This window comes from Patella vulgata, chromosome 7 (genome assembly GCF_932274485.2).
Source record: "Patella vulgata chromosome 7, xgPatVulg1.2, whole genome shotgun sequence".
NCBI lineage: Eukaryota > Metazoa > Mollusca > Gastropoda > Patellidae > Patella > Patella vulgata.
This window is the reverse complement of record NC_065885.2, coordinates 37,735,048-37,751,552: the sequence shown is the minus strand read 5'-3', so window position 1 is coordinate 37,751,552 and position 16,505 is coordinate 37,735,048. Positions and strand designations below refer to the sequence as shown.

Genomic DNA, 16,505 nt, shown 5'->3' with positions numbered 1-16,505 from the left:
TGTGGTAATATTGAGGTGGTATTGGGGTGGTATTGGGTGGTATTGGGTAGTATTGGGGGTAGTATTGGGTAAATCGTCCCACCCAGTTCACACAGAATGGAATAAGGTTTGAAGACTCGTAATCACAATAATTTGGTTATATAGAGACTAACTTATGGTAATTTTCATTTCTATGGTTGGTTCTCCATTTTCCAGCATGGTTTTCCCCTTGTCAGTGGTGCAGGACTGTGGGCCTGATGAGAACCAGTCTCTAATCGTTTGGAGGGAACAGAAAACTGACACCCTGTGTACACATTGGTGTCCATGTAAAAGAACCTTTGATGGTTGGAATTCGAAATAAGAGTAGGACTTAGTGTTGCTGTTCAGGCTTAATCTTCCTCATAGCATACTGTATGGAGCATGTCCTTCTTCATAATCGGAGCAGAAAATAGGACGTTAAACCTCATTTCATTTCTCTACCCGTTGCTAAAAATTAATGTACCGGTATCAAAACCATGAAAAAACATTGTATCTACCAAAGATAAGTTAGTGTAAAGGGCAGATAAACAACCCCCTTTTCCGTGAATTTTCCTCAAGCTTTAGTCTAAATGTATCATTCTAAATTGGTACCCCGAACCCCACCCCACTCAGCATAAAAATGTCTGGACTCTAGATCTGTACATGATTAAATCTTAAAACCTTTTTTTTTCACTTATCATTGTTAGACATGTATTGTATCTCCCTCCATTTAAAAAAATCGAAAACAGTTTGGTTTGTCAATAGAAATGCCAGAGTTATATATGTCTCCCAAAAGTCACTTCACTTGTTCAAATAACCCACCCAAGATTACAAACTGTGGAATATGTCCCACTATCAGATCTTTAAAACACTTAAAAGAAAAACAAAAATCTTTAAAACTAGCACACAGTTCTATGACAACATAGACTTAAAAGAACTGGTAGTCTTTACCTTAAGGAATGCTTGTCCAGTGGCTGCCTGGCCTAGTTTTTCAAGACATGTAAATGTTTATTTACGGTTAATACACCTGGCTCGGTTATTCCTTCCTCTCTTTAAGCTTCATTCTTGTGAGAAAATTTCTTCAGTTTGCCAATTATTCAGGATCTGAGCGCTTTTAGAAAACAGGCGTCTCTGGCTGGCATGTCAATTGCGGAAGACAACTGTATCCTTACATGCACTCTACAATCTCTTGAATCGGTTTACCATATTAAAACAAAAAACGACCCTGAGTTTGAGCAAATAATCTAATGACTGAAAGGTGCCCTTCTGAGCATTTGTTAATGTCACAAAGAAATTTTTTAGGTTTTCATAATCAAAAAACCCTGCATTTACACTAAGGACACCTTTCGTCAAGACAAACCATAATACAATATGAAATGATACATATTCAAGTTGTTTTCTGAGCAAAGAGTTTAACTGAAAAACCCACAGAAGTTGTAATGATTATTTGCAGTTTTTTTTTCTTAGAAAAAAGGATGCATAGTCTAAGAATTCTATCTGGGAAGAGGGAAGTTTATAGTCCCCCTACTCTTTAAATTACCCCGTTGCTCTGACATGGCTTCAAGTTTGTAGAAAATATGAAATTTTAAATTAGAATACAAAAGATAGGTAGCTAGGCAATGAAACATACAACCACAGCAACTAACACTGTAACACGGGTATCATTTAATCTTGTGTATCTAGCACTAATTTCTTTCACATTCGTTTAATGTCAAATCTTTGTTTAAAATTTCATAAAATCACTAAAAATCATTGTACATGTGTCCAGTTTAATTTCTTTCACATTCGTTTAATATCAAATCTTTGTTTAAAATTTCATAAAATCACCAAAAATCTTTGTACTTGTGTCCAGTTTAAAGCTGACCATTCAATTTTGAATTTTTAAAAAAGACCTTATATTAAATGAATGTGAAAGAAATTAGTGCTAAATACACAAAATTAAATGATACCCGGATTACAGTGTAAGTCGTCCGTGCAGTCAACAAGGGTTGTCGCATATTTGTTTTCTTGTCAGTATGAAAACATTTGCAACCCACTAAAATCTGATTATGAGTAACAAACCATTACATGTAAGTAATTATCAGAAATCATTATAGTTCTGTTCTATATTATGAGTAACAAATTAAGTAATCATCAGAAATCATTATAGTTCTGCCTTATATTAACATTAAGTACACAAAACTCTGTCTATAAATATATAGTCAATCGGATATTAAGTTTAGCTTCTACAGCATCCACAAGTTTTTTTACTAAAGTTATCAAGGGCCATAACTCTCGCAGTAATTATTGGAAATATGTGGAAATCAATAGACTTCCTGGTCTCATGACCTTAAACACTGAGTATTAATTTAAAGTCAATCAGATATCAACTTTAGCCTCTAGAACTAGAACATCCAATAGATTTTTCAAATTCTGGCAGTAATTATCAGAAATCGTTGAAAATCAATAGGCTTCCAGGTCTCATCACACACTGTGTATAAATTTACTCAAACGGATATTAACTTTAGACTCTAGAGGTGGACACCGGCCGGACGTACAAGGGAGAAGACAATATACAACATTTTACTGTGGGTGTATAAAAATGGTTATCCTATCATGTTCACTACATTTTATTCGACAAATATTCACTCAAGATGTTTCCAAATGTTTAGAAACCTGATAGTCTGAAAAAGCCACTCTTATCTGTTTAATGGCTTTCATCATTAGCATCATTTGAAATGTTTTCAGGGTTATGTAACATGTTCAGTCAAATAAAATATCTGCTGTTGCACGAAATTCACTGTCTGCCTGAGGATAGAGTTAGTTCTATTAAATACGGAATGGTTGACTGGTCAATGTGACACATGGTTAGACCACATAAGTTACAAGGTGTCCAGGGAATGTCTGTACCATGCGTTACCAGGTCTTGTAAATTATACAATATAATCTTGTCAGGCATTCACTTAAACTTACAAATATTATTTTAATATTCAATTTTCATTTTAAGACCTTCAATAGTGACAATATTATAGTATATATTTTTGATAGTCTTTCTTCCCATTTACCCAGGTGGTTACATATATCTTGCCAAAACAAAGGTTATTTGTTTTTAGGTATATTTGGAGTATTTGGTATGGATTCGCAACCATGGGTTCCAACCCGGCCATCTATGCAACATAAAAAAAAAGGTTTATCTAACTGACATTATTCACTCTGAATAAGATGCAGGATTATGGCAAACTCTACATAGCTTGTTTTATTTCTTTGTTTGCAAAAACTTAGAGGAGTAGTTCAATTATACTGTATAATGATTTTGGCCATGGTAAGAAAACTGAGAGGGTGGCATTACATTTCTAATTCTTTCTACTTTTGCTGGCAAAGAATTAGCAACCAAGACTGCAAGGAGAATCTAAAATGAATGTGCCAATACCTCTGAACAATACATGTACATGTACTCTTATTTAAATAACTTCTGTGTCTTTTCCATAGAAAACTATTTCAAACTAAGTGTGAAATCCCAAGCTTAACAGAATTTCTGCCATAGATTATGGGAACTTCTGCCATAGATTATGCAAATCTTGTGGTTTCACAAACAGATGCTTGCCAAAACTGAAGGAAAGGACCATTTACTGTACATGTAGTTTGATGTTTATTTTGGATATGAAACAATTTGTTACTTTGACAACCAGTTTCAACATACACGTACATGTATGTGTTCCTTCACATTGTGTTCAAACTACATGTAACAAAATAATTAATATAAAAAAAATACGAAAAAATAGTTTCTAGCAATTTTTTGTTTTATTACATTTCATCACATCAAATAATCTACAAAATAACAACAAGTTCACCATATTGTTTCCAAGGTGATCATCATATAATTCTTTGTTTTTTTCCTAAGATTCAACATTGCGCAGAAGACATTTTAAATGCCACCATTACAGAAGCAATCAATTTTGTAAAGCTTTTAAAATTTTTAAAGAGCACACCTTTCAAAAGTGCATGACCTAACATGGGTGTATGTGTCATTGTCTCAAATGATAGAAACAAGTCTACATTTAAAACATTCTTGACATGGATTTAACCAATTTACAACCGAACAGTTTTCATACAATTTTCTAATAGATTTTGTGGAAAACCACCATTCTTGTATACACATACAATGACATGAAAATAAACCATCAATAATTTAAATATTCATATTAATTATATATAACCTTTGTTTTTTTAATATATTATAATTTAAAAATATAGATTTAAAATATAATTCCACAGAAAATGTAGATATACATTTCTAGTTAAACACTAAATCTGACAGAAATGATATTGATTGGGTGATACCAGAAGAGAAGATGTTTTAATGTATGTAATGTGTAATATACAGTGAAATTCATCTTAAAGGGAAATACAATGTATGTAAAAATGACATCATGATTCTTTAAAAAATGAAATCTACTTGTCCAGAAAAAAAATACAATAAAATAAACACTTGGAAACTTTTCTACTTGTTTTTCACACAAATGTATCTTTATTCATGAAATAATAATAATAAACTTCACAACTCCTTCAATATGATTTTCATTCAGTTGTAAACCAAACATTGCCATTATTTTCTCCTACTCCAAAAAAGATCCAAGACAATTGGTATGGATTAAAGTGTTAAGTTTTAAAGTAAATACATGTATGTAAATTTGCATTCACAAATAAAAATTTCAAATGATAAATTGCAAATCTTGGTCAAAACCGATTTAGATTTACTATGGATTAGAGCATAACTGAATGATGTACATGTTGTAGTTATAAAGATTGCACTATTATTTCAACAACCATAATATCACAAAGGGGGGTACATTAATCTTCTCGTAATTACCTTTAATAAAACTTAAAATGGTGACAGACAAAAAATGTGTGTGCATTTAAGCGCTTCCTTGATGTACATGTAAAAAATACAAAAAATTAAAGTATGTGTGGTACATTGTATATAAGAAGTAACCTTGCCAGCAAGTTTCGATTTAAATATAAAACTTAAATGAACGTTTAATTTTCATAATAAAAAGTACATAAGTCATAGAATAACAATAAAAGTTCACAGAGCTTCAAAACTCTTTAACGCCAATTCTTTATTCAAAGATTTAAAAGACTTTATTGAACATATATGTATATTTACTTAAGCTTTGTGTATACTATTGTAGTCAATTGTAGTAAAGGAATAACAAGATGTGCCAATGTTGTATAGACAAAAATTGTTTGTATATTTGTAAGTCTATTTATATATTAAATAGCCTACACCTGGATTTACTCTCATTAAATTTGAAAACAGTTGTAAACTCTATTGTGTGTCCTAGCTTTTTATGCTTCGTGAGTTGACATAATTAAGCTGTATTTGTAAAACTTGGGTGGAGTGATTTTAGAACATGTGACAATTACAATAGTAGCTACCCCAACACTTGAGGTCCTTGAATTAAAAAACTTGCAGCTCTGTAATTACTAATATAATACATGGATTTTACAAACAATTGACATTACTTGAGTAACAAAAGCAAATAGCTATAAAGACTGGAGTTTGGAATACAAGTCCATAAATATTAGCTTGCTAAATCAATACAAGAACTGTACAGGTACATAATGTATGTAAATCCAAGTGTTAATATGGGTTAGAAAAGCTCTATGTTAAGTCATGTATTATTTACAAAATAATGCCTTTAAAGGTTTTTGCTTACGGTTAAAAACAAAGTCTAGATATAAAGTTAACACCCCATTTGTTTGAAATTTATCCCCCGGGCATCTAATCATAGAAAAGTGGTGGATTTCACACTTGTATGTTCTAAACAACACTGAATGTTAATTAATTCTGACAAAAATGCCCAAAGGTGTAAAAAAAAAGAACAATCATTGCTTTTTTCTAATTTACAGAAACTGGGGAAATCATAAAAATGTTTTCAGTATCTACAATGTTCAAAATTAAAGCCAGAACTTCAACAGAGATTACTAATGAATGTTGATGATCAAAAAGAATAGTACATGTACATGTATCTACAGGTAGCTTGAAATTAGGTTAAGAAAAACCTGTTTTTGTTATTAATAGAAATGAAATGAAATAAATAGGGTCTAAGGTCCTACTCTGGCTATAAACAGAACAGCACAGATTAATTAAGAGACTTTACAATTGGATGTGATTAAAGAACTTGTTACATACAGTGTGGGTTCTGTATTTTTAATACTTCATATACTGGATTAATAATAAATATATACAGGATTAAAGCAGTTATGTCTGTAACTCAGTAGTATCACTTTTTTAAATTAAACAACCTACATAATTCATTTCTCCTTATTGAATTCTATTACCATATAAAAATTAATTAAAAATAATTCATGCTATAACAGTCTATATGATGGGGACAAATGGATGAATTATGGATGACATTAACATGTATTTACACCGAATAAACAATTTTTGATATATTTCTTTCGCCCTTACTTGATTAAAATTTATAATATATAATAAAGATGATGAGTTTGTGTTATACATGTATATAATATGTTTAAAGCAACATCTATCATAATTCATAATACATGTATATTTGCATAAAGCATATGAATATGATTTAAAGATCATATATGACATGTACGTAATATAATGTACATTTCGTTTGTTATTTTGTTAAGTAGGCCTACATGTATGTGTGTACATGTAGGTTGAGTTTTTGTGACCCTAATACATCAAGTTGGCTTAAAATAAATAAGTTAACCTTTTATAAGTCTCTCCAATTACTGACAATTTTAAAACCACTATACACCACTTTGATTTGGGCAAAAAATAAAAGTGTTGATGTACTTAATGTGTTGATTTGCTTTGTGAAGTTGGTATCTGTCTACATTTAAAATTGTAGATCAACATAATAAAAGACCTTAATTACTATAACCCTAATCGAAAAAGTTTTCTTTTTATAAATTGTAAAACCTACAGTATACTTGTACTGCATAAATACACGAGAAATTAGCAAGGAAAGCATTGTTTTAGTAAGGCCTGAAGATTTATATGTACAATGTACATTGCTGCACATTGCCAGATTTTCAAGAAAATGATTAGATGAAAAACCAAATGTACAAAATCAATGTGTACATATAATTTTAAAAATATATCAATTTTTAGGCTTCATTTAACAATTTAAACACCAAAAAGTATCATTGTTAAGAAATTTTACGAAACTGCCACGTCATTTTTGAAACTTATTTTGGTCACGCATCGTATACCATCCTAATATTATTTATCTACCTAGCTATAAACTTTTTTAATGGTTGCTTGTTCATGATAATCGCCTATTTATCCACTGGCTGTCATATCTATTCAAGTGATAATATTCCAAGATAGTCCTCTGAATAGAAACTAATGTAGAGTATCAGATGAAAGATGTTATTGAGGCGAAAGAACAAATCAAAGTTACTGGACCGTGAAGCTACAGTGTATACCAATGCAGTAATTTGAGAGACTTATAAAAGACTGTTGACCTCAATCTCTTTGCCCACTGGGTGAGCCAAGATATGTTTATATATAGGTGGGATATGATAGCACTATAGAAATCCAAATTTAAAATGGAATGTCTTTCTTTATAGTGAGTTTATGACGTCAACTTTTTCTATGTAAATTCACCAGCTCTTCCAACAATATGATGAAAATGTCACAACTAGAGGGTACATTTCCCCTCTGTTAGTTTATACAATGTAAAATCACAACCTTTGAAGAGTCTGGTGTGGTCACATGTTTATGTTTTTGTTAAATCTTCACTTTTATGATTTGAGAAGATAAAATAAAAAATAGGCTTAATGCCAAACACAACCACAAAGCTTGAATAATACAGGTACACACAAACTGTCTGGAGTCCTTAGTTTTTGGCAGTTGTACACAAGATTTACAAGTCATTTAACTTCCATTTTGCAGTAGACTTGAATAACATGTTTAACACACACACAAATCCAACAAAAGTAAAAATTTTTGGCCATATAGTTTGCGACTTTGCCCTTATTCTCAATGGAGAGAACCGATTCTCTTGGCAGTAGACTTGCTTTTTCACTCAAGAGTTTACACAGCTTAATTAAAACAACAATGAAAACAACCACTGGCCAGATTTCTTTTTTCACTTTGGTTAAACTTTTAAAACAAATCACTAAAAAGCACCAATAACAAATTAAAAACACCATGTTATAAGTAGACTTTGTTTGATTTGTGTACGGGTTTAGTTTCCACTGAACTGTTCAATTTACCTTGATTTGTAACGTTCACAACATAATTTATATTAGGTTTTTGTAAGTTCACAGTTTCGGGGTTAAAATACACATTTTCTCCCGTAGACGAGAGTCTGTTTTTTGTTTTTTGAATAGCAATGTTTCTATCTAAATGGGGGGTATCAATGTTCCTGGAACCCCGACAGGAACTGACCTTATACCCTATCAAGAACCCTATCACAAGCGATAACACTATAGACACTACAACAGAAATAGCCATGGTTGATGCTGTCACATTTGATTCTGTTCTGTCTTTGATTTCTTCAACACGACCGCCTTTGTCAATAAAATTTTGGTTTTCTTCTGGCATTTCTGGATAATTAACAGGTACGCTATTCGGTACGTCGATGGGATACGTTTTTTGGGGGTTTTCCTGATCTTTGCAATTACAAACTAGTGGCTTTTGAGGAACAAAATGTCGGATTGTTGTTGTAGGCGGCTTGCTGACACCCATTGGCGGTGCAGGACCACAATCATCATCTTTCCCTTCTTGGATGTTCTGAATGCCTCTTTCGGAATTAGCGCATTTATTTTCAATCCAAGAACAGTATGGATCTTGTAAAGCAACACAAGCATGACACGACATTTTCTCATGACATCGATGTAGTGGAATGGAGACGATATCTTTGCTAGACATGACAACCAGTTTCTCTGTTAAACTGTTTTTCTTGTAAACTTTCAAATTAGTAATTGGGGAATGATCGTGAAACACTAAAATATCTTCAATTATAACTGTTTCTATTTTAGATGTCTCCCCTTTGTTAATAGTCTTGATAACACGTCCATCGTTAGTACCCACAAATATAATATCGTAATATCTTCCTTTACCGGAATTCACCTGCCAATCAACAGCAATCTGCGTAAATCTCGATGTAAAACTGGTATGTACCAATATCGGTGCCCCGCCTCTAGCCGGAACAGCTTTATCCATCAATGGATGAGTTTTGATAAAATCTAGTGTCATATCTGGCAAATCCTTGCTGTGTCTAGAGCACTCCTGTGGATGCGGAACTGGCACCTTTTCTTCTGGTACAGCCAACCAATTATGCAGTGCTGATTCTTGACCCTTGAACTGCCCTTGAAAAGTATTAATGATATCCTCGTGACTAAAAGCACAGATTGCAGAACCAGGAATACTATTTTCGCTTGTGGTAAAAACACCATAAATCATATCATGTCGATCGCGACTGTTTGGTACTGGTCTATAGCTACCTTCCTCCAGTGATGTGGTCGACTGAATTTCATTAAAATAAAAGGGCATATTTCCAGGAATGGAGCAATTTAGTCTAGCTTTGAAGAAAGAGGTCCATGTATTGGGTAAAAGTACATTACCACCTTGGTCTTGTTTGCAAATTCGAGCGACTCTGGAAAACGTTGCTTTGCCGCAGTTGATATTTTCAATGGCTGTTTCTCGGAAAAAGAAAAACACTTTGTCCTCTTTTGCGAAGGAACTTACAAAATTGGGTTCATTTAACCATTTTGAGTCATACTGTTCAGACCTGATAAATTTGTCACTTTCCAAGATCAAAGGATCCCGTGCAGAAAAATCAGCAACAGTTGCGGAATAAAATTTACCATCTACGTAAATGGATGTGCTGTTTTGTTTGGGATCAAAGGGACATTTGGCAATGCCCTCCTCTTCTTTTCCCTTAAATTCATATTTTCCTTCACTGTTTTTTCGATAAGTTCGGCATCTTGGTCTGAAAGCATTTGTACCACAAACAAATAAATCCATAGTGTTCTTTGGTACTAAAACACGGATATAATTCTGACACTCTTCTTTTGGTTTTTGTTTCCTGATGCAAACATTGATATCCGATTCGTCTGCAGGCCATTTTATTTCATCAAACTGTTTTAAATCAGCTAAACTGATGTTGTGAACAACATTTCTAGCTCCGACCAGCATCCAGTCATCTTCAGAGTGTATCACTTTAAAATAGTCATTTTCATGTAGTTTCCCATGAAAATACATAATACTTTTTTGACCATCTTGTACAGAGGAGTAAGAATTAGGATTCCATTTGTATTGCCAACTGTTGATTGTGACGAAATGTGAGATCAAGAAAATCAATACAACACACACATGTTTACTTGAGGCTAAATAATTGTTCTCCATATTTTCGGTTTCTGTTGATCAGCTGTATACAGAAACGTTGAAAACACTGATGATTAATATCTAAGTTGCATACGTGCCCTATGAATATTTATCGTGACTCAGATGGGGGGTTTTAAGGCCAAATCAGGGTCAGTCTTATTTGTTAATAGCGGTCGAGTCTCTACCGCCGTAAACCCCAATAAAACATCGGTTTTCTTTTCACACGCACAGATGTAAATCTGTCGTAAACATTTCTCCAATCAATATCTGATCAAACAACTTCTGATTACCTATAATCCAAGCTATACACAAACAAAATATATAGTCTTGACACGCACCAGTGCGTCGTCTACGTAAACCCAGAACAGGGCCAAAGGATTGTGCGAAGCCCACAACAATATTTCTTCCTTCAAGCTTGTCAAGTTTTTGGCAAGAATCCAACTCAAGTAAAATCACAAACTGGGTTTCAAAGACAAAATACAACTGTACTCCAATCACACATATGTTATTAAATGTCCAATTATTATCTTCTGGCTATCTTCAACATCGTGGTCCCTTAATACAAAGAACGTTAGCTAAAATAACCCATCAAAACTTTCTGTAAGCGAATGGAAGACCCAGCTCGATGGAAGCCATTTTGGATATGATGAAGGTCAGATTTACCTAAACCAATCAAAACACAGATAGTATTAGTCCAACCAATCAGCTTGTTTGATATTCGCAGGTACTTGTCTTTGGGTATCGTAGGAGCCGAAAGGTGGCGCCTAGGTTTATTCGATTAACAAGACATGTCAATGATCATACGTTGCAAAAGAATCACTGGTTAACCGAAAATATATGCTAATCTTGTCTAAACAGGTGCGTTGTTGATTGTTTACCTATGGACTGATGTACACCTCAAAGAGAGCTGATACAAGACTTCCAACTAAACCCAACGAGCTATTATGCACACATTTCAAACAAAGATCTTTTAAAGTAGCAACTGTTTTCTCGATTTTGTAGCTGCATCTTGTAATTTGCGTAAATTTGGATTAAATGCGCAAGGAATAAAAACTTTTTATCTGCACAGCTGTAAAACTTTGACCCCCGAAAACGACGCTTTTAAAACCCGACGTATATCTATCGCTTCTCCCGATAATAACCGACCTCTTTTTTAAAAAAACAGATCGTCCTATTTTTTAGGATGTCACGTAGCTTGAAAACACAAATCCATATTTTTAAGGAGTCATAGCCCAGACTTGTTTTAACTCTTGTCTAAAGTTGTCTCTTATTTACTTTGTAGAAGCATTATAAAATACTACGATTACATTTTATAGTAACCTATTTATCAGTAGTAGGTTGGGTTTCACTCCCAAAGAAAGTGCATTATATTACTTTGGTTCAATTTGTGTATTTCATTTTGGAATAAATTAATAGGTTAAAAAGCCTGATAGATCTATCCACCAACGTATTGTATTATTCACAAAGATCTAGGGTATTACCATATGCAATCAATTAATTGTTTCCCTTTTTTATTCTATCCTGAAGCATAATATTTAGTAATATAATTAAAGAGACATAATATATAGAATTACTATACTGTACTTTAAAAATTGACACTTTATTCTATTCAGTCCAGGTTTACAACAAAGTATTATATCAATCAATGCTAATTACTGTTATTATGAATAATATACAATTGATATGAACACAGATTCTAATTTAATAAACTCTTAATACTATTGACATACAGCTGAGTGCTGATTGTATGTAATAATGTATAAAATCTGTTTCATTAATTTTATTAACTATATAATTTGTAATTATGTAATCTTGTCTGTCTATACCATACGCACCTGTACAACTTACGACTGCAGGTGGTAAGAGTTTGATGTTAATGACTTTAAGTATAGAACAATAGATATATAATGGTAGGTGTGATGAGTTTCTTTAAGAAGTTATCAGGTTAATATAGTAGCGTGTTTGACAGGTAGCAACCCCTGGTCAGCCTAGTGGTACATTCAATATGTAATTAACTAGTTTAACACCAGCCATTCATTACAAAAAGAGGGAAGGTCATTATTTTTTAACCTGTCAAATTCTCTTTAAACTTTCATTATCAGCTGAATAAATATTCAATGGAACTGTCAACTGGATTTTATAAATAATATAACATTGTGGTTTAATTTAACCTGACACATTTGTTGAATATTTTAAAATAAAACAAACGATAACCAATCATTTAATATCAATCAAATCTGACAAATTGTCTATGTATCATAATCATTAACCAACTTATTTTAACATTAAATATTTTTTAAAAAGAAATATGAAAATCAGTCTAAACAAACGATAGAATTCTTAACAGAAATTTATAGATTACATGTACATAGATTGATTAATGTCTCTTTTTCAAAATTTGAATCAATTAAATAATGACAAATAGTCTATACGTATCATACTCATTATTGTTATTTTACTATTTGTAAAAAGATAATTATCTTTGAAGGTAGGATGACAGTAATAAAGGCTTGACAGGTAACAAAACTTTTGTATGTTAATTATTACATTATCAGTTATTTATACATGACTGACTTCCACATCGCAATTTGATTTTACATACATCTACAGATGTTCATGTATTGGTAATAATATTTGTTATTTTATGACTAAGCTAAATTTGATTTTAATATTAAGTGTAAAAATTAGGAATATATAAAGCTTAGTCCACAATATTAGACCATGTGTATTTGGTCAACAGGTGTTAAGAATAAACATTGAAGCAGGTTAACATTTATCTTGTAAATAATAAAAGAAAATAGGTAAAGGTTTACCGATAATTGCCCTTTATTACTAATTAAAACCTACTAAAGCCAACTGACATAAGTAAAATGTATGTGACAGTTTATGTGAAAGAGCAATGACCAACTCTTTCAACTCCATGTCAACAGAGGATGTTTGCTCCGCTCAGACAATAGGTACATAAATTAGGCATTTTACAGTAGAAATAGGTCAGGTTGTTTTTCCCCAACTTATAAAATTTAGGTGAAGATGTAAGCTACATGTCTACCTTCTTCTTTAAAATTAAATTTACCAGTTTTATAATGATCTGTAAATTTGATTAGAAAGTCAAGTGTATTTGGAGCGTTTTGGAGTAGTGAAATTGAGCTGATGTGACATTTCTTGTAACTAAAACTCTAATGACTGAAGACAGTCAAGACACAGATAAAGAAAATGGTGATAAAAATACCCACACCAAGAATAATTCATAAAATAAATATATCCACAGTAATTTTTAACTTTTGAATATAACTTTTATGAATTATTTTTGGTGTGGGGTATTTTATCACCATTTTCCTGAACCATGTAGACAGGCCATGCCCAGACAGCAATTGAATTCCAACTATCAGTGTTTCTCTTACATGTAGGTTCACATCTTAACGCCTAGACTCTGTTCCTTACCATAACCCTCTGTCCGGCACCACTGTCAAGGAAAAGCACTCTAGAAAATCCTGCGAAACTTTTTTGGCCAACACTGGGATCGAACCTGGGACCTCGAGTTTAGTTACCCAACATGGCCCCCTCAAAGCTTAGTTACAGCTCAACATAACTACTTAGAAATGCCCCAAATAACTTCCTAATCAAATTTACAGATAATTAAAAAAAATCTGTCAAATTAAATTTAATTTTCAGGAAGATAATTATTTTAATTGAGTGTGGACATTTATATAGGTAGAAAATATACACTCATGTATTATTATCATATAACTCATGCTATTGTTACAATACAGTCATGAACTACAGGCTTGTGTAATTCTGTGATATAAATATACAAATTCTGTGATATAAATATAAACATACAATGTTACAGATCTTTTATTTTGTATATATAGTAGGCAAAAATAACTATTTTATTTAAAGCAGCAATAAGTCAATGTAAGCCAGCATAATTTCTTGTAGTTAACAAGATTTAAATCCTACTAACTGTTGAATATGTATTTAATTATTTTAACAGTTTTAAATCTGGTACTTGTTTATCTCTCTATAACCTCCTTTACTATTAGTAAACCTTATTTTGGTATACAACTAATATAAGAATTAGAGTTTTCAAATAATATATTTCAGAAATATTGAGGTTTGCAGATTACCATAATATAGTATGTTTTAGTTCCATCCAAAGACTGGTCTTGGTGATTTTTATATATTAATAACAATATTTCTACTTTAAGTTTTAAAAACAATTTGATATAAATTAAAAGTAATATTAACTAATTTTAAACCCCAAGATATTAAATTATTTGATGTACTCTACAAAAGACCGGATTTAAATTGTAAGATATTTATGTAAAAACAGTGTTTTAAAACTATGTAATAGTATATGTGTATGTAAATGTAGGTTGCGTCTCTTAGGGTTGGGTGACCTTGAATGTGGTGTCCAATATCCTATTATCCAGCCATTATCATGTCTAAGGAGAATGCCTGTACTCCCTAGACAACACAAAAAAAAACTAACAAGGAGTGTAAAATTTAGGCTATGAACTGCGTCTCTCTGAGCTCAAGTAAGCGTATATATGTAAATCTTGTAGGGCTGTCAGCATTTGTAGTGACAGTTTGTAGAAACAAAGTGACATTGTACTATAAAAAAAACATAATTTTACTTAAACTTGAATATTAACTTCTTCTTTCACGTAAAACAACGTAAGTGTGTTAATATATACCATTTACACATTCATAAATAACAATAGATGTCGTCCATTTCATACAAGAATAAATCTTTTGACTTTTCTCACAATTGGAGAAATTGTGGCTACTTTGCTTTTCCATCGAGCATAAAAATTTATTGCCCTAAAATGATTAAAGATATGTATTTTTATAGATGAATTAGTTATCAATAGAGTACTCATTGTTATAACACCATTTTTTTTATCAAGATCTATATTTGCCCTGAGCAAAATAAAAATGAACCACACGACAGTAAATGTTTTATTCATGTTAAAATTGGATTTATTTTAGGTTTTTAAATATGATTAACAATTCAAACCATGTTATTATTCATATAAACCACAGATTTTATTGATTGTGATGATGAGTATTCAAGCACCTCCTACATTCATGTACACTAATTGCCATTTAACCTGCTTTTTGTACCTGTGAGTAAATTGAGATCAAATTATACTTGGGGATACAATATCAATCATCCATAACCTCCTATATTTTTTAAATGATTGCTTTTATTTATATTTTAATGATTAATGATATTACACTTGTAATTGGAATACACCTGCCAATAAATGATAAATAAATAGTTTTCTATTAATTGCAAAGATATTTCAAAATTTGAAGAAAAACAATTATGATGGGCTTATAAATGTTATTTTATATGATTGACTCTATATTAAATGGTTAAACAAATTCACATTTTTATATTCCTTAAAGTAGCCCAACTTTGATTTTAGGTAAAGGAATGTACTAAATTGGGTTGAGCTGATGTATTATTTCAAAGTGATAGTACAAGCTTATTGAAAACTATTGAAAGGAATAGATCTGGGATTAAAAATACACACTTGACACATCAACAGACTTTATGATTTTATGTGCACACATTGGGCCAATTTGCCCCCCGCCCCCGCCCTCTGCCTCTTTTAAAGCAAACAGAACTGTACAGGTTAAACTGACAGAAACATGGTTTAGTGATGTTTTCCTCCCGATGTATGCAAAAAGCTTATTTTGTATTTTGGATTTGATCCCCAGCCAAGGATCCTGTAGTATATAAATTGTACAATATGACAATTTGAAGTTTGCCTTGATTCCATGTCAACGTCTCTATTTTCAAGTTACAATGATTTATCAATCTTTTCCACACAAGCCAGTTCATACTTTATATACAGATGTGTTTATGGATATAGTTAATTAGATAACAGTCCTGTAAAATAAACAGATATATGTTTGATTGTATAAAATATTTATGGATCTGGTTTATTGTCCCTTAAATTGATTACATAAAGGATTACAGTTTTAGGAAATTGCTGTGAATCAGTCATATGCTAATCTATAAACAGAAATAGATTAAATCCATCTAAAAGCCCAACTATAATCCTCTGGATGAGTGGATTTAATGGAAAAAAAGATTAGATATCAAAATTATGAAACACTCTGATTATTTTGTATTAAG

General features: G+C 31.8%; 1 protein-coding gene across 1 annotated transcript; it reads right to left on the bottom strand.

Annotated features, from left to right (window-relative positions):
* Positions 1-3,755: 3,755 nt before the first annotated feature.
* LOC126828706 (semaphorin-1A) lies at positions 3,756-11,016 on the bottom strand. Its single transcript, XM_050558655.2, has one exon. It carries the CDS (start codon positions 10,373-10,375, stop codon positions 8,177-8,179), a length of 2,199 nt encoding a protein of 732 aa, XP_050414612.1. The 5' UTR covers positions 10,376-11,016; the 3' UTR covers positions 3,756-8,176.
* Positions 11,017-16,505: the final 5,489 nt, after the last annotated feature.